Raw genomic sequence first — 18,895 nt, 5'->3', positions numbered from 1 at the left:
AATAGCAAAACGTAACTATGCGACAAAATAGAATTGCAAAATCAAGCTAAGACAGAAGAGTAATTGCGTGGAATTAACTTGTTAAACTTCCTAATTTACAGCAAAACAAGATTAAAGTTCAGGAAGGGGTGTTTACTAATTACAGAAGTCTTACCATTTACGGAGTACGCTTCAACATCTAAAACTAATATCTACATAATTAGTACCAAATCCTAGGGACCAAGTTCAAACCCAAGTGCCTCTTAGAAGAGCACGAATCGGAACAGTTTCACCAAATCCGAACAAGACGGATCATGTTCTGCTTCACTTTCTGTCTTCAATTCCAAACCCAAGTCCTCTTCTATATCATCAGAAGCAGATATCAGCAGAAATTCACACCCTTCATAGTTCAAAAAATCAGGTGGGTCTGACGGATGGTACCTCAGCCGCCTAAATTCAACTTGCAAGTGTGCCGGGAATGTAGCCGCCTTCTTTTTCTGAAGCCCCCTAAACTGCGATCCACTTCCATGTTGCTCTGGGTTCTTGATCTGAATCAGAAATGACCCTTCTCGCTTTATGTTCAATTCCTCCTGAGGTTCGTTTTCCTCATCTTCTGCTGGAAATTCAAGCTTGTAAACCAAATGGGTATGCATCTCTTCTTCGGATTGTGCCTCAAAATTAGATAAATTCCTTCACCTACAGCTCTAACTGGTGCAACTACACGGTGTCCTCTAGTTGAGGTGTCGTATTCTTCTCCCTTGAGAGCTGCTTTTACATCGTCGATTTTCGTAGTCACCATTTCCACAAAACCCCAATACGGACGATGCCCTTTTTTCTTGCTAGGATCCGGAAGACTTTTCCGGCCCATTACAATGAACCGGAGCAAAGGCTCCTTCTCGATATTAACTTCTTGGGTCCCATGTCCTCCCTCACGGCCGGAATGTTCCTTATCGGAAGAAATATCGCGGTTGGGTTTCCCGGGATCCATGTGAGAACCAAGTTCTTCACCTTCGTTACCGGAATGAGGATCTTGTTTAACTTCGACGGAATGTTCGCCGGACTCTGTACGGAGAATTATGTATAAACGTTGAACATCGTCAGAGTCATGTGCTTCTTGTTTGCCAACTTTTGTACGGTAAAAAAAGAATATTTCCCCTCTTTCCTGCCGTCATTAATTAACTGCAAAAAAAACAAATGAATACGTCTCTAATAGCTACATAAATGTAGGTGAGAATTAAACAAGTAGCTGAACTTGAACGTTGGATTCATTTTTGGTCTTCGAATCTTCGCCTTGTCCCATGGCAGAAATTGCAAATGAGTGAGTGAATTAATTAATTAATGGAGGGGGGAAATGGTTTAAAGCCACGTACAGTCATGTTAATGAGACGTGTTGGTATTCTAGCGCATTCTACTATCCACGTTCCACAAATGTGTAAACGTTGTCTTAACAACCTTTAACTGCAGCTAAGGCACTCCCAACACATTACAAGGGCGGGTTGGATTAAACGGGTCAATAATTAATTATTTAGACTGAAATGACTAACAACTTGTTTATTTTTTTTAGTAAACTTTAATTTCTTTTGTTTGTTCTTTTTATAGTGTTAACTACTTATAAAAAAATTATTAATAAGTATTGGGATTACTCCATTTAGTGCCAATAAGGCGATCACAAAGTGTGTGGTAGCCCCCATATTCCAATTCAATTGCCTGTCCGTCAATATTATACAGTGCTACAGCGTACAAACTTTTTGTAATTGGTGAGACTTTCATTCTCCTTTGAAATGGAATGAATAGCCAATAGCCATTGACCTCAATGTCTATGTTTTGTCACTTAGATTAGTCCTTTTAAGCAGACCAACCCCACATTCCCACAACGTGTCTTTGGTCAACCACATACCTCAAAGACAAACCAAAAGTATTAAAAATTGAATCTTCTAGCTAAGAGGAGAGAGGGTAACAACTTCAAGCAAAAACTTGCAAGAATCCCAAGCCCTGATTCTCTATGCTATGTAGGCTGGATATAAAAAGTATGGATTTGTTCTCTCTGCACATGATGCATCCAGAGGTGAGCTTGAAAATGTATTAAAAAATTTGAAAGAAAAAAGAGAGACGGTAGAGATAACAATGAATGATTTTTTTAAGGGCCCCTAACCAGGCCGTATCATATCTAAAACTGAGGATTCCAGAAAGTTTACAGATGATGGTTTCTATAAATGCAAAACTTGTCTTACATCTCTCTGCTCAACTCTCAGTTACTTTCCTCTGAATCTCTACTTATTATCTCATGTTGCAGCACAGGGGTCGCCCTTGCTGTTGCAGTTTGTTCCACATGCAGATCATCTGCCTAGGTGACTGATAATGAGCTGAATAATAATCTTCTACACATCCAGATTGGGAGAACTTCAAGCTGTGTACATATTGCACAGCTCTTGAGCTGTTGAATTTCTCAACCCACATTCCCATGCTTACGTCCTCCATCTTGAACAACTGCAAGTCAGGAGAGAGCTTTGTTAGATATTTCATTGAACTGTCACACAGATGGAAGAGAAGCAAGATTTGTGCCTACCTTTAAGTTATTGCTATCATACTCTGAGACAATGAAGTTAGCGATGTCTGATGAAATTATGTAGCCAGGTCCATTTGCATAAGCTGGATAATCTTCTTCGGGCCATTCCTGAGGGGAAAAAACGAGGGAGGGAGACGAAATGAGATACTCAGATTTCGTAGGATTCAACAATGCCAGAGAAATTAAACCTAAGAGCAATATTGAGATGAATTAATGGAGAAGACAGCAATCAGACAACTATTTTGATTAGTGCATTTGTCGTGAAGCTGGTGCATCCTTTATCCATATACCCTCCATTTAATCTCTTGAGAACACTCGCCTATCTCAAGCATTTTGATTACTCACTATCATGCAGTAATTATAAATTCTCATTAAACAATGAGGCATTCGAAACAGTGCACTTCTATACGACAGAATTAGGACTCGAGATAAAACTATCCAGCTGCATAGCGATCTTTTAATACGAGGTATATATATTGAGGAAGACCCGCAAAAGAAGATTCAAGCTCTTACCTCATATGTCACTGCCCATTTACCACTACGCAGGGGTTTATGGTGGTAATTGATATTTCCAATATATAAGCTCCTATCGGGCACTTTATTTACTTTCTTGATAACTGCATCTACTCTCACAAAGGTATCATCGTCGCACTTCATAATATTTTTCGCAGATGCTACACGGACCTGCAAAAAACCAAATGCATATATGAGGTTAACTTTTGGGGACAAAATTAATGTCAATGTTCAAGGGCAATCCAGAAATGTACCCCATATTCACAGATGGCAACTGTTTTCAGAACCACGAGGTCATAGTGATCCATATAAGGAACAATGACGATGTCACCAAAAAAATCTGCTTCTTTCCTTAGTTCCACATTTACCTCCTTTCTTGCGTGCTGTCAAAAAGCCAACTCAAGATTAAGTAATTTATTAATAGCACCAACGCCAATATTAATAGCAAAAAATATTTCCATTTAGGTTCCATATGCTACCGATATATCAACCTACCAATGCAACAAAGAATCGAGCCACAACATTTGAAGATCTGATTAGCTGTTGCTGCATCCAAGACCTCCTTGTAGCCATTCGCTCAGCAAAATGATTCCCAGCAGAAAGAATACCAATGAACATATCTACAGGTTGATCAAGGAGAGGCGGTGCCTTCCATCTGTTTGACATATCAAGATGTCTATGGGGTGCAAAATTGGGATGTGTTGCTGGCAAGGAGGCAGCAAACACTGAATCAACATCAATGTCACCATTCAATGACAAACCAGTAGCATCCTCAAGGGCAAATCCCTGACAGCACAAAGAAAGAACCTTAAGAATAGTCCACTTCAATAATCCAGTATGAACTTGAACTAAATAGTATGCTACTCACAGTTCGATATGGAAATGAGGTCACATGCCTCCCATCAACATTTATGTGATAACCCTCAAAGCCAGCACTAAGCGTTAGCACAAATAACTTTTCCTCTGAAAATGGGAATGGCCAATCAATAGACATCTTCTTTGTTCGCCCAGCAATAAGCCGGTTTAACCACCATGATGACTTTGATTGCTCAGAATGATTGCTGTCATTATCTCGAATCCACTTCTCACATTTAACCTGTCTATCAACTGCAAAAGACTCGTATGTTACCTATACATTAAGCTACTTCACAGTACAACAGATAATGTAGCTGACAACGCATTCTTAGTTAATCTTTTCCCCTTCAATCCTTATAAAATCAATAGTCAATCTTTTAACAGATGCATTACCATAAGCTCCTACCCCCCCACAGCACCCTAAAATACAGATTTTTAACTTAATTAGTACATCAATAAACAAATTTTGAAGTTCAATTACTCAATAAAACTTAGTAGTAGTACTGGAATTTTCTTAAACAATAAACCAAATTCATTGTCTCACCTGTCTCCTCAGTATCCCTTGACCTCCCGCCGTCACACCTTTGAGCCGTCCCCCACTGCATCCTATAACAAGTGTTTTGTTCAATCACAGGCTTTCCACTCCAATCACCCCTTAATCGCGGATTGAAATGGAGAATCCTTGGTGGGTCCTCTCCATCAACCGTCTTCAGCCCCTGTAACTCCATCATAAACTGTGAAACCATCAAGAATTGGCCAGTTTTCAGCAAAGATATCTTCGGGTCATGCTCCGGATGGGCCTTCTTTGGCTTCCCAACAACTGTAATATGGGACCCTAGAGTAAGCCCGCATGGCAACACCATCATTCTCCCTTTTTCCTGAAATTCCAACCCGGAGATTGAAATCGAATGTGGGCATTCTTCGGTCTTGTTATTATAATCTACAGGAACCACTTCTTGTCGGTGCAATTCAAGCTCTTCCCAAAACTTTTTCCCTACATCAAATGCCTCTTTTGCAGACTTCAAAATCCCCGAAAACCCATCGGTGCTATTCATATTGACGGAGCTTCCATTAAATGCTAAATTCGACAACCAAGTGTGCAATTCTCTGATTCTTCTTCTCTCCGGCCTGGATTGATTAGAAACCCTAAGTGGCACATCAAGAGGACGATTTGGGGCCTTTCTTTCTTCCACATACTCTTCACTCTCAAGCACAAAAGTTTTAGAATTTAAATGGCGGTTTTTGGCAAAACCATCTTGAGAAACTAAACTAAACCCAGTTTTGAAAACGAAAGGAACTTCTAAACCCACCAACACTACATAAACAATTCCTATAAAAATCAAAACTTGGACCGATCTCTGCCTACTCCAGGACATAAACATATCAAATTTTGCTCTCTTCATTTTCAAGAATTCAATCCCACAATAAACAAAACTGCAAAAATCCCTCTTTCAATGGCCAAAGATCATAGATAAATAGAAAACTGAAAATGGGTTTCTCCTAAAGTTTCAGAAAAAATACAGCTTGGCCAAGAAAGAGGGAAACCACTTGAGAAGAAGAAGAGAATTAATAATAATTCAAGAAAACATGATCATTAACGCGCTTGGTAAGAGGGAGAAATAAACTTAAAGATCATATCATAATATAAATAAGTTGATAAATAGAGAGAGATTGAGAGACGAGCAGAGGCTATTGGGGTTTATACTTTCATGGAAGAAAATATCGTAATAAAAATATATACAAACCTTTTTCAATTCAAAATAGAAAAAAGCTCCTGGTTTGAAAGGGACCCGAAAGAATATTTTCTCTATTTTTATCAGATATTAATACGTTTAATTAAATCTCCGAAAAGAAGAAAATAGAGGGGAATTAGAAACAAAAATAACTTGGAAATTGTTTGCTAGTTAATTTCATATAAAGCCCTTGATATCCTTGCATAGTTATCATTAGGTCTTCTACTTTTCTGAATGTGCAAAGTACCTTTCGTTCAACATTTTCAATTTTCTTGTGTATTTCTCTTCATGCACTCAACTTTTTAGAATTAGTATAATTTGGGGGGTTTATGATATTTTAATTGTTTTTAGATATTGAAAGTTCATATTCAAAAGTTTAATTTAATTAGACTACCTAAATGTGTTGAGATCTATAACACTTGCCTTGGATTACATTTGCAAAACTTAATTCGTAATTAAATTATTTCGATAATTTAGTAGTCAAAGTCAATTTGTGAATAAGATTTTATATTTGTTAGAATTATAATGAATAAGTTCTTGAAATGATATAGATTAATTTGGTTACAACAAATTAGAAAGTAATTATTTTCAATTGGTAATAGTAACAATTCTAAACTAGTTCAAACTAGTTTCCTTATAATTAAACTATAACTAGATATCAACGGCTTTCTTAGTTGTACTCACTTAAAATCTAATTTGAAAAAAAAAAAAGACTAGGTATCTATCAATAATGAAAACTTAAAAGCGACTTGTTTTAATAAATATTTTCTATCTAAGTATATCGAATATTCATAATAGTAGGCGTTCATATTAACTATATATAATATATATAATTTGATGCATATAGTAGAAGTTGTCCACATCGTACTATTCATTGTTATTCGTACAACTTTAAACTAAATATGCTCAATTTTTAGTATTCATTAACACACTAGCTAGAGGTTTCAAGTATATCAAAAAAAATCAAACTATCTTTTAAGGAATATAACATTATATGGTGCATAATAACTTCACGTGTTATTTGTAATTATTTCATCACATAATTAATAATGTGTTGAGCTAAATTTTACTATTATTTTATATTTAACAATAATATAATTTCAAAATAATTCAATTATTACTCCCTCTGTTCACTTTTATTGAAAGTTGAGTAGAGGATTAATGTAACAAAAATGGACAATAAAATGAAAGTTGTTAATTTTGTTTCAAACGAATGAAACAAATGGAATTATTTAGTGAAGTCGGCAGTTTACATGGAGGATGACGAAGTCTTAGGTGGCATTTGTTAATTGGTTGGTAGTGTTGGCAAAGAGAGTTTTCACTCAAAGCTTATCAATATTAAACAAATTGTATATTTTTACTAATCGATAATAGCACTTTTAAGTCCTAAAGTATTGAATTTAGTCCTTCAATTAATCATACTATGTGTTTTGGTCCTTTTATATAAAGAATATGTTATATTTAGAATTTTATTAGCCTCAAATAATAAAATAACAGATTAACAGTACAATCTTAACATTTCATATAGATAATTAATATAAATTTGTGAAGAGTAAAAAGACGGATAGATTAAAGTGCGTCACTTTAATTACTTAAAAATTCAACCTATTTTGTCAAATATCATTAAAAATATGTTATATTTGGAATAAAAACAAGCCGGGCTTCTAAAACTTCTTTCTACCAATAGATATAAATATAACAAAGCATTAATAATATAGGCTCTTTTCACCGCAAATTAATGTGAGATTTGTGTTAAATAATATGATTTTTCATTCATTTTCTATTAAATCAATACACTGAAAAATATATGGTGGAAAATAAATTCTTGTTAAAATACTAGAATTTTTTAAAACTTTTTTCATGTGAAAATGCTAATATATTTTTTCCTACCGATTTAGTAAAAATAACTATAATTTTCCGTGGAAAATAGTGATTTTTTTTAGTGTTGTTATGTTGTGGAAAATGATAAATTAACAGGTTACAACGATGTAGTAATATTTTATGGGAGAATGCATGTCCCTTGTGAGAGTTATCTGGAAAGATTTTAGTATAAGCTGTGCGCCACATGTTCTATTATTCCTTCTTCATAAAGAATATTACGAGACATATTGCTTCATATATAGTAAAGTTCTATTCTAATTATAAATTATAATATAATGATTACATCAACATATTATAACTCACCCCTTTCCACTCATTTTCATTTGTCAAAAACTATATATCTTTTTCCTGAAAAATTGACTAAATTATTATATTATATTTTTTTTAAAAAAAAAGAATTTGTTGGTGAGAGTTGGCATTTGGCATAAGCTTTGTCTTAATTTTGACCTGTACTATGAGGCTCTAATAATTGTATGATTGCAAAATTGTTTTGAAGAATTCAAATATATATTTGATTTGATTAGTTATTAGAAGAGTCTCTTCTGGCCGCGGTTGTCGACAACTCGGTTTTATTTTCCAGTTGTGAAAGAGGACCAAACCGGACCGTCCCAGTTATATTAGATTCCTGGGACTATTTCTTTCAGTTGGTGAGGAAGCATCACAACTAAAGTTTAATATGATAATTAATATGAAAATAAATTGGACACGAGAATTTTACGTGAAAACCCTTCTAATAGATAGAAGGGAAAAACCACGGGGTAGAAGAATCTCGCTATTCAAATATGGGAATACACTGCTCTCAAATACAAGGAGAAAACAACAATTAACACTTCTCTCTTGTAAAAAGAACAACTACTAAAAAGGACACTCAAGACTACAATATTTATCTTGGTGTATAACTCTCTTTATATTTTTACTCTTATTTTTTCTGAATGATTTAAATGAGGGCAGAATGCCCTCTATTTATAAGAATCAAAAACGCGTAAAACTTTTACGTGTTGTAATTTTTTTTTCTACACGTTTTTCTTTTCTTTTCTGCCTACTTTTGACTTTACGCATTTTTCTTTTGTTACTTTTCAAAAAAAGGGAGGCGCAGCAATTGTTGAAGACTTTCATTCTTCAAAAAGGTGCAACCTTTTTTGACCCTTTTTTTTCCTATCATTCTCCAACTTGAAGATTTAATTGAGAATCAATTAAGTCTTCACACCATCCTTTCTACCCAATTACTGCAATGTTATGTTTCTGCTAGGCCAATAGAAGATCGACACCATTTAAACTTGTTACTGTTGATTGGCTTCGTAAACATATCTGCTAGGTTGTCATTAGTGTGAATTTTCTGAATATCCACACTGTCTTCTTCCACCTTCTCACGAACAAAGTGATATTGAACTCGTATGTGTTTTGTCCTTGAATGAAATGCCAGATTCTTTGCAAGATGCAAAGCGCTCTGACTGTCACAAAACAGAGCAACCTTCTCTTGTTTATGCTTGAGCTCCTCCAATAACATCCGCATCCATATTGCCTCTTTGCTAGCTTGTGTAGCTGCTACACATTCTGCTTCCGTCGTACATGTAGCCACGATAGATTGCAGTTTTGAAACCCAACTTACAGCTCCTCCAGTAAGAGTAAACACATAACCTGTGATGGACTTGCTTTTATCAAGATCACCTACATAATCTGAATCAACATAACTTTTAACAGTAAAGTATGATCCTCCATAACACATTGCAATATTTGAGGTACCCTTGATGTATCTCAGGATCCTCTTAACAGTATTCCAATGCTCTCTACCAGGATTAGCCATGTATCGACTGATCACTCCCACTGCTTCTGCAATGTCAGGTCTTGTACATACCATGACGAACATTAAACTTCCCACTGCTGATGCATACGGTATTCGAGACATCTCCATCCTCTCTGTTTCATTGCTAGGACTCATACTTGAGGATAACTTGAAATTAATAGGAAGTGGGGTAGAAATTGACTTACAATATTGCATCTTGAAGCGTCTCAAGATTTTCTTCAAGTAGTTCTTTTGAGAAAGCCAAATCTTCCTATTATTTCTGTCTCAGTGAATTTGCATCCCTAGAATCTTGTTTGCTGGTCCCAAATCCTTCATTTCAAACTCCCTAGCCAACTGTGCCTTTAAATTTGTGAGATGATCTTTGTTGGGGCCTGCGACCAACATGTCGTCAACATACAACAACAAAATAACAAAATTGTCATCATCAAATCTCTTGTAATAAACACAAGGATCTGAACTATGTCTGTTGTATCCAAGGCTTATAATAAAGGAATCAAATCTCTTATACCAACATCTCGGCGCTTGTTAGAGACCATATAGAGATTTGTTCAACCTGCAAACCAAGTTCTCTTTTCCCAAATCTCTTAACTTGCTCTTTTTCTTCGTGCTCTGGTGCTGCTTTGGAAGAAACTGAAATTTCTATTTCTTCAACTTCAACTGTAGTAGTCTCTGATTTTTCTTTTGAAGTGCTACCTTCTTTTGCTTGTATCTTATTTTCAACAAATACAACATCCCTGCTGATCACCACCTTGCGGGCTGTGGAATCCCACAAGCGATACCCCTTGACTCCATCAGCATACCCTAAGAAAATGCATTTCCTGAATTTTGGATCCAACTTCAATTTTTCTTGGGTGTTGTACATAACATAAGCAGGACTTTCGAATATATATAAGCGAGAATGATCAGCTGATTTTCCTATCCACATCTCCATTGGCGTTTTCAGATCAATTGACAATTGCGGTTAATGATGACCGATTGATTACATAACAGGCGGTTTTGATTGCTTCTGCCCAAAATAATTTTTCCAACCCTGCAGTTGTCAACATAGCTCTTATTCATTCTAACAAGGTTCTTTTCATCCGCCCTGCTACTCCATTTTGTTATGGAGTATATGCCACCGTGAACTGTCATTTAATACATTCTTGTTTACAGAAGTTATCAAATTCATCACCAGTGTATTCTCCTCTATTATCTGTCCTCAACCACTTGATCTTTTTCTCAGATTCAAGTTTCACCCACACTTTGAACTCTTTGAAAACTGGAAAAATATCTGTCTTTCTCTTGATTGGATACACCCAATTTCTCTTGGAGTAATTATCGATAAATGACACAAAATATTTTGCTTCTCCTAGAGACTCCACCAGTGCTTGCCAGACATCAGAGTGGACCAGATCTAGTATTTCCTTGCTTTTAGCAGAGGAATTGCTAAACTTCAGTCTATTTTGCTTACTGGTAACACAATGCTCACAAAAGGATAGTGAAACCTTTTTGAGCTCTGGAAGAAGCTTTTGCTCAGCAAGAATCTTCAAACCTCGTTCTGACATATGGCCAAGATTACAATGCCATATCATCATTGATTCTTCAAATGAACTTGCTGATGCGGTTGATGTTTCTCCTTCTTGGTGTGTTTCACCTTTAAGCACATATAGATTTGCATCAAGTTTTTCCGCTTTCATCACTACAAGCGCTCCTTTGAATATTTTCATGACTCTACCATAAGTCTTATATGAACATCTATTATCATCTAGTTGTCCTAAAGACAATAGATTCTTCTTCAAGTCTTTTATATGTTGTACCTACTGGATGGTGCATACCATGCCATCATACATCTTTACTTTGATGGACCCAAACCCAATAACATCCAAAGCATGATCGTTTCCTATGAACACAGACCCTCCTGAGATAGAATTATATTGATGAAACCATTCTCTCCGGGAAGTCATGTGCCATGTTACTCTTGTGTCCATGATTCAGACATCAACGAAATGTTTTCTGCCTTCATTATTTGATATTGCTTCATTACATAAAATATCGCCATCATCCGAGGTACATACAATATTCCCTTGAGCATTTGATGGCTCAAGGTGTTCACTCTTCCTTTTGAACCGGTAATATTTCTTGAAGTGTCCTTTCTTGCCACAGTTGTAGCACTTGATATTCTTCTTACTTCTTGATTGAGATCTGCTATGATTGTGACTCCCACTGGGGCCATGTTCCGTTAGTCTTCCTCTCACCATCATCAAAGCTTCAGCTTGCTGCGAACTTGCTTGTCTGTCTTCCTTATTTTTGCATCGATTTTCTTCTTCTAAGACAGCGACTGCAATTTTATCGAAAACTAGACTGGCTGTATTGTTCGTCAGGTTGATGATGAGTTGATAATATGAGTCAGGCAGACTTTGAAGTAGAAGCTCCGCACGTTCAGTCCCTTCTATTTTGCAACCTATTGTTGTAAGTTGTGAAAATAGAGTATTCAAAGTATTGATGTATTCAGTAACCGACATGGACTCTGCCATTCGAAGAGTATGCAATCTTCTTTTTAAAAAGATTTTATTATGCAAAGACTTGGCCTCATACAACCCCATAAGAGTATCTCATATTTCCTTCGCCATCCGTTTTTCAGCCACACTAGACAATACTTGATCAGCTATTGTCAAGTGTAGATCAGCAACTGCGTTGCTGTCTATGTCATTCCACTTGCTGTCATCAGTAAAATCTGTGGGCCTGCCTTCAATTGCAGCTAAGCAATTGTCCTTTTTCAATATCGCTTTTATTTTTATTTTTCACAATGAGAAATTAGTCCCATTAAATTTTTCAACGTCAAACTTTATTTTACTCGACATTGTTATTTGCTTCACACCCTTCTAGATCATTTCTGAATATTTTTGCGAACAATCGTGACAAACTGTACAGTCACCGAAATTTACTATTCACATGAATAGTACTATTCACCAAATTTACTATTCACGAAAATTTATGAATAGTACCTTCGCATAAAACAGACAGAATAACTGAAGGCTCTGATACCACTGTTTGGGGGAGGAAGCACCACAACTAAATTTTGATATGACAATTAATATGAAAATAAATTGAACATGAGAATTTTACGTGGAAACCCTTCTAATAGATAGAAGGAAAAAACCACGGGGTAGAAGGATCTCACTATTCAAATATGAAGTACACTACTCTCAAATACAAGGAGAAAACAACAATTAACACTTCTCTCATGTAAAAGGAACAACTACTAAAGTGGACACTCAAGACTACAATATTTATCTTGGTGTATAACTCTCTTTGTATTTTTACTCTTATTTTTTCTGAATGATTTAAATGAGGGCAGAATGCCCTCTATTTATAAGAACCAAAAACGCGTAAAACTTTTACGCGTTGTAATTTCTTTTCTACACGTTTTTCTTTTCTGCCTGCCTACTTTTGACTTTACGCGTTTTTCTTTTGTTACTTTTTTAAAAAGGGGAGGCGAAGCAATTGTTGAAGACTTTCATTCTTCAAAAAGGTGCAGCCTTTTTTGATCCTTTTTTTTCCTTTCATTCTCCCACTTGAAGATTTAATTGAGAATCAATTAAGTCTTCACACCATCCTTTCTACCCAATTACTGTAATGTTATGTTTCTGCTAGGCCAATAGAAGATCGACACCATTTAAACTTGTTACTGTTGATCGGCTTCGTAAACATATCTGCTAGATTGTCATAAGTGTGAATTTTCTGAATATCCACAGTGTCTTCTTCCACCTTCTCACGAACAAAATAATACTGAACTCGTATGTTCTTTGTCCTTGACTTTCAACTATTTTTCTATTATTATTTGACAGCCATTAGAATCTTTCAACTCAAATATACTACTCATTCGTGAATTAAATTATACCATATGTTGTTTCCTTCTAATTTCTAACTATACGATAAACCGGAAACTTCCTAAATATAGGATAATTGCTTTGTAGAGTTAATTGCTTTTATATGATCACTCAATTCGTAGAAATAATATATTGTAAAATAAAAGTCATTCAATTACTAAAAATGGTATAACAAAATCATTTTTTTTTATAAAATAGAAAAGTCACTTTAGTATTCTTCTAACTTGAGAACCTTTGGTCTCCCAATCATATATGAGTTCACATACACTCCTTCGAATAAGAGTTGCATATTTTTTTTATATTTTAAATTTTTTAAGTGAAAATTCTGGCCTTAGCACAACTCTCCTCTCCAATGGTACTCCTAAGCGTTGGTAATAGTTGATATCAAACTAATTTCCAATATGAAGTATTACTGTATTGGTATAGTAGCTCTTTATCATGCCAAGGCCGTGGGTTCTTAAGCAGATATCAAATGGTCATTTTCACATTTTCTTCATTTAGTTGAATAATACAGTATTAATACTAAAAGAGAAATCTATTTACTATATAGTTTATTTGCAAAATAATAATTCTATGTTTAACCAAATTAATTCACCCAATTCGAACCTGTTTGAAACGCTCTTTGACAACTTTATTGTTTTTGACCTTGTTTAATAGCTCATCTAAAAACTGTTTGACGGAAAATACATTCCATCAAGCAAAATAGTTAAATGGAAAGTGATCTCATGCTTTTCTTGCCTTCTTGTAGGGCATCCATAAGAAGGTTCAAAAGTTGAGATTAATGTTATTCTTATATCTTCATCAACATTGAATTATTTCATTTGTTGTTTGCCTTTCATCTATATTTGTTCAGTGCTAGCTAGCTAGAAACATAAAGTTTATAGATGGGGAGGCCTCCTTGTTGTAATGATAAGGTGCATAATAGAAGATGTAATTGGACAGAAGAGGATGCAAACACATCTACATTTGTCTCAACCAAGCATGGAATTGGTAATTGGGCAACCATGTCAAAGAAATCAGGTATAGAAAAATAACTATTACTCCTGTCGATGATGCACAATTCGAAACTCTTTGTACATGAAATCCATAATTAAGTTTGTATGTGTTAAATTTCCAAAATTGGTTAAGGGAATGAGTTGTTGTCTCCTTAAATGGTCTAGGACAATCCTGATCTAACATTGAGGATTGAGTTATGGTCGTAATTCATTTTAACATATTATTAAAGTCCGACCCATCAATGCTCTTGTGTTTCCCAATGTTGGGTTTGATGTTATGTTATGGACTCTTTAGTTGTCCTGATCTATACGTGTGAAACATGTTACATTATCCTACATTGGTTGAGGGTACATGATGTTGATTTTTCATTTGATCTTGGGCGATTTCAATATTAACAATTTGCTGGATACTAAATTTCAATATTTTTGTAAATGAGTACAATTTTTAACAGGATATGGTAGATGTGGGAGGAGTCAAAAGCAGAGGTGGAACAATCGTCTGAAGCCTGATCTTAAACAGGACAGCTTTACACCCCAAGAAGAGGAACTGATCATTAAGCTTCATGCCACTATAGGAAGCAGGTGTGTCCTCTAACAAGTTAAGCCACAGTCCCGGTCTACGCTCCGAATACTTCGAGCCTATTCATCTTAGCTAATTAAAAGTAGTTGATAAGCATAAGCGTTGAAAGACACTTTTAAGTACTGAAACTGATTCTATAAATGTAACAAGTTTTTTGAAGGTGCATTTACAAATATTGCATTTAGCCTATAGTTTGACACTTCAAATATTGCAGGTGGTCTATAATAGCACAACAACTAGCTGGGAGAACAGATAATGATGTGAAGAACTTGTGGAATACTAAGCTGAAAAAGAAGCTCTCTGCAATGGGGATTGACCCAGTCACTCACAAGCCTTTCTCCCAAATTCTCACCGACTATGGAAACATTGGTGGCTTCCCGAATGCCAGAACTCGTTTCGTGTCTCTCAACAGAGAGCTAAAATGTGCATTTATGTCTAGACCAGAACAACTTCAACATTCTTTACAAAATTTCCAAAACTTCAACAGCCTTTGTGTGAAGCTGCCAAAAACAGAAGCTTCAGAAGAATGTTTCTTCAGCAACAACCAAGATTCCAGCAATATTAATCAGCCTCCTGTTGATCTGTTTTCCGAGTTACAAGCCATAAAATTTGTAACAGAGGCCTCAAATTACAATTCCTCAAAGGCAAATTTCTCTCATCATCCAAATCCCATAACTGATTGCTCTACATCTTCGCCTTTGTCATCGTCGTCTTCATCATCAGCATCTCATTCATTAGCTGAAAATCAAGTAAACTGGTGTGACTATCTTCTTGACGATGCATTTCTTCCATCTAATTTCAAAGATCAAGAAAACGCATTAACCATAGAAGAAAAGCTGGTGTGTGGTGGAGCTCAAGATGGATCAAACAACGTGCCATCAGTGAAGGATTTTGAAACCTCGTTATCTACTAAGGGTACATCATCGTCATCATTTGTCGAAGCCATGCTAGAATGTGAAAATGAAATGTTCTTGAACTTCCCTGGCCTCTCTGAGGATCCCTTTTACTAGTGACAATGCCACTAATTGATGGCCAAGAATTAGTCTTTAGCTTTGATTTATGTCTCTAATAGCAAAGTTAATGCAATTTCTCTCTTTGATCTTCCAAAACCAAAAGGTTCTAAGATATAATATGATGAATAGAGTTATATTTAAGCTTTTGCTTCTTTTTTAAAAAAAATTTAATTTGGGAATTTTCTTAATAGCTCCACAATGAAGTGAGATAATATTTAAGCTTTTGCAGTGATAGATAGTTGAATTATGCTTGCCTGAAACAAGAAAAGCTTTTAAGTTTTTGCGTCACCTAAATGAGTTCTAAGTAGATAGTCCTCTTTCAATTTTACCTATCATGTTTTGTTTCTCGAAAGTCAAACTGTATAAATTATGACCAACATTTAAGATATATGTTTTTATCATATTAATATGAGAAGGGCTAAAACTTATATTATTTTTTTGTATAGTTTTCTAAATATTAAATTAATTTTATTTAATCTATTTTCAAAAATTAGTCAAATAAACTTTTGTGAAACAAAACTATAAGTGTACAGAGAGAGCACTACTATCTTATTTTAGTCGATAAGAATAAGGGACGAGTATACTAGTTATATAACAAAAAACAAGAAGAAAAAGAAAAAAAACTTTGCGTGAAGGCTTTGACATATGACCCAAAGATATATAAGTAGGTTTCAGCTTCATTCTTTAGTTTCACCACCTTGATATGCACGAAATAAGTACATGACACCAATTAAAAAATATTTTTTTAGTGTTGGTGATTTCATATTTAAGGCTGATTTCATGACTTGTAATTTAGAAAAAATAATTACTTACCACTCCACTATGGTGTTTATTGACATCATTTGAGAATAAATTTGGGTTCCGGAGTGTTGAAGGATGCTTCATTAACATCAATGTTTTTCTCATCTGCCTAAGCTTTGGTATGTAGACTTATCCAATACCCAATTGAATAGTCGAGGGCTGACCTGAACACCATCATAAGAAGAAACATCATTTGTTTCCGCTGCATTCTGCTTTTAAACTTTTCAATCACTTTAATTGCTAGACAAACAAGAGGTCATATCTGCCTAAGCTTTGTCAGTTAGAGTTATTCAGTACCCTGTTGAATAGTTGAGGTTCAGGTAAGCTGACCTGAACACCATCTTCATCAAAAGAAACATCAATTAGTGTTTCCCCTGCATTCTGTTTTCAAACTTACCTATTACTTTTATTGCTAGACGAACAAGAGGTCATGCCAACAGAAAAAAAAAACACTAGAGGTTAAGGTGCATTGCTGTCTTTAGATTCTCAACGCTTTTGATGCGTTAAAGGACTTGGCAAGGGAGACGGAAGGGGAGCTGCAGTGAGCATTGAATCTATACTTGCAGTGTGGCCAGTGAAATTGGCGGCCATTAAATTAAAGGCAAATTTTGTTAGTAGTATAAATTGTGAATTGTGATCAAGGCCAGGCATACTCTCTGGCAAACTGCTTCATTAGGAATATTAGTGACAGTTGAGAGGTGTTTTACTGCTTTTAACTTGTGTTTCTGAAGGAGCCTCTCTATCTCTCTCACGATTCATAATAAAATTGTCGTGGAGTAGTTTTGTTCTGTGTTCTATTTTGTACTGATTATCGTACACATTTCGTTATATTTAAACCTTCATATTGTTAGGACTAATTAACCTCCTGTTACCGTTAAATTTATTGATAAAATGATTATTTGAATGATAGGACCACATATTTAACATGTAGATATCAATTTATTGCTAAAACAAATTCACCCCCAATTCAGCTCAGAACGACTAATCTCAACTCAAAGTCTTCAACCAGTATATGCATTTGGATATATGAAAGAACCTTCAGCTCGTGATGTCACTGGTTTGTGGTCCTTGCTCAAACTTGTTGCTTTAATTTTTCCTTCAAAAACAACTCTAGGCTGGTTGATTAAATTTTCCTCTATAACGTGTCCCTGTGACAACAACGAGGTGGACCTGATACCACACGTTCTTAAGGCATGGGAAGTGAAGTTAACTAATAGTATAGTAGTGCTTGTTTAGAAACAATTCTTCAATTCAAATGGATGTTGGGCTCATGGATTTTGATCTTACTGTAAGACTTGTGGGACACAAAACTAAGTTAAAAGGTTAAATTTTAAAATTTGCCAACAGACAGTATGTGAGTATGCTCTGCTGCAATGTATGGGCGATCCATGCTGCCGTCTTATTCTTACAAGTGTTGCTGCAGCTCGTATCCCTTTCATTCCATGCTCACCTTACTTTGTATTTTAGCTTCCACATTCTGCCACTGGAGGAGGAATAAAAATCGTTACATGAAAATTAATGATTTTTTCCTTTTCAAGATTATATTTTGATTTTCTGGAAATCTAAGGATTTAGCAGGAGTTGATCTAAGTCTAAGCTTACCATATTTGGAAATGGGGAGACGAATTTGACTGGTATAGATTCAAGAAAAAGTTCAGAAGGGGACTTCTTTTTTTTTTTGTTTGTTAAATTTTGGTATTTTATTGATAACATAATGAGTATAAACACCACCTTATACCACCTCGAGCAAAACCCATTTCCTACATAGCCCAATCAATTAGGAAAGAAATAAATAAACAACCCAAAACAAAACACCTAATACTTTGAATCTCCCTGTCCTCTCTATCCCTTTGCTGGAGTTACTTTCAAATAGAGACATTTTAGTTTATCACTGTTAATGCTACTTCCAAACTGGTGAAATCTTGGTAGTTGCACCCTCCTTTATCGATTGCAATATTTGTCAAGTAGTCTGCTAGTTGGTTTCTTTTTCTAAGAATGTACTAGAATGTATGTTGTTTGTCCTGTAAGGATGTTTTGATTTTTGTGACCATTTCTGTGATTATCCAAGGACATGACCATTTTTCTTTTAGAATTTTGTACAATAGCATAGAGTTTGTTTGAATGATTATATTATTGTGTTGTTCCAGCCTGCTATGTTTACATGCTTTTAGAATCGTCTTCGCCTCTGTTATAGTGTTAGTGGTGTTTTCAATAGTAGTGTTAGTGGAGCATACAGTAAATCCCCTCTTTCATTCGTCAAAAAAAAAACATAGGAACTTATACCTGGATTTCCTCTTGAAGCCCCAT

The 18,895-nt window shown here is 35.3% G+C and overlaps 3 protein-coding genes across 3 annotated transcripts; 1 reads left to right on the top strand and 2 right to left on the bottom strand.

The window, feature by feature from the left end:
- Positions 1–25: 25 nt before the first annotated feature.
- LOC129894010 (uncharacterized) lies at positions 26–1,147 on the bottom strand (the record flags this gene model as incomplete). Its single annotated transcript, XM_055969494.1, is given in 3 exon segments — positions 26–260; positions 263–634; positions 637–1,147. Coding segments are annotated over 3 exon segments (918 nt in total), but the record flags the coding sequence as incomplete, so codon positions are not given.
- A 945-nt stretch (positions 1,148–2,092) lies between these two features.
- LOC129896361 (hydroxyproline O-galactosyltransferase GALT6-like) lies at positions 2,093–5,623 on the bottom strand. The gene is made up of 7 exons (XM_055972237.1): positions 4,458–5,623; positions 3,927–4,165; positions 3,554–3,844; positions 3,313–3,441; positions 3,059–3,229; positions 2,546–2,653; positions 2,093–2,466 (listed from the first exon to the last, which is right to left on the bottom strand). The coding sequence occupies exons 1-7, from the start codon at positions 5,314–5,316 to the stop codon at positions 2,257–2,259; spliced, it is 2,007 nt and encodes a 668-aa protein (XP_055828212.1). The 5' UTR covers positions 5,317–5,623; the 3' UTR covers positions 2,093–2,256.
- Positions 5,624–13,947: 8,324 nt separating this feature from the next.
- LOC129895664 (transcription factor MYB35-like) lies at positions 13,948–15,929 on the top strand. The gene is made up of 3 exons (XM_055971397.1): positions 13,948–14,220; positions 14,648–14,777; positions 14,990–15,929. Exons 1-3 carry the CDS (start codon positions 14,085–14,087, stop codon positions 15,783–15,785), a joined length of 1,062 nt encoding a protein of 353 aa, XP_055827372.1. The 5' UTR covers positions 13,948–14,084; the 3' UTR covers positions 15,786–15,929.
- The last annotated feature ends 2,966 nt before the right edge of the window (positions 15,930–18,895 follow it).

Source organism: Solanum dulcamara, chromosome 7 (assembly GCF_947179165.1).
Source record: "Solanum dulcamara chromosome 7, daSolDulc1.2, whole genome shotgun sequence".
Taxonomy (NCBI): domain Eukaryota; kingdom Viridiplantae; phylum Streptophyta; class Magnoliopsida; order Solanales; family Solanaceae; genus Solanum; species Solanum dulcamara.
The sequence above is the reverse complement of the archived record's forward strand: the minus strand, read 5'-3'. Positions and strand labels throughout refer to the sequence as shown.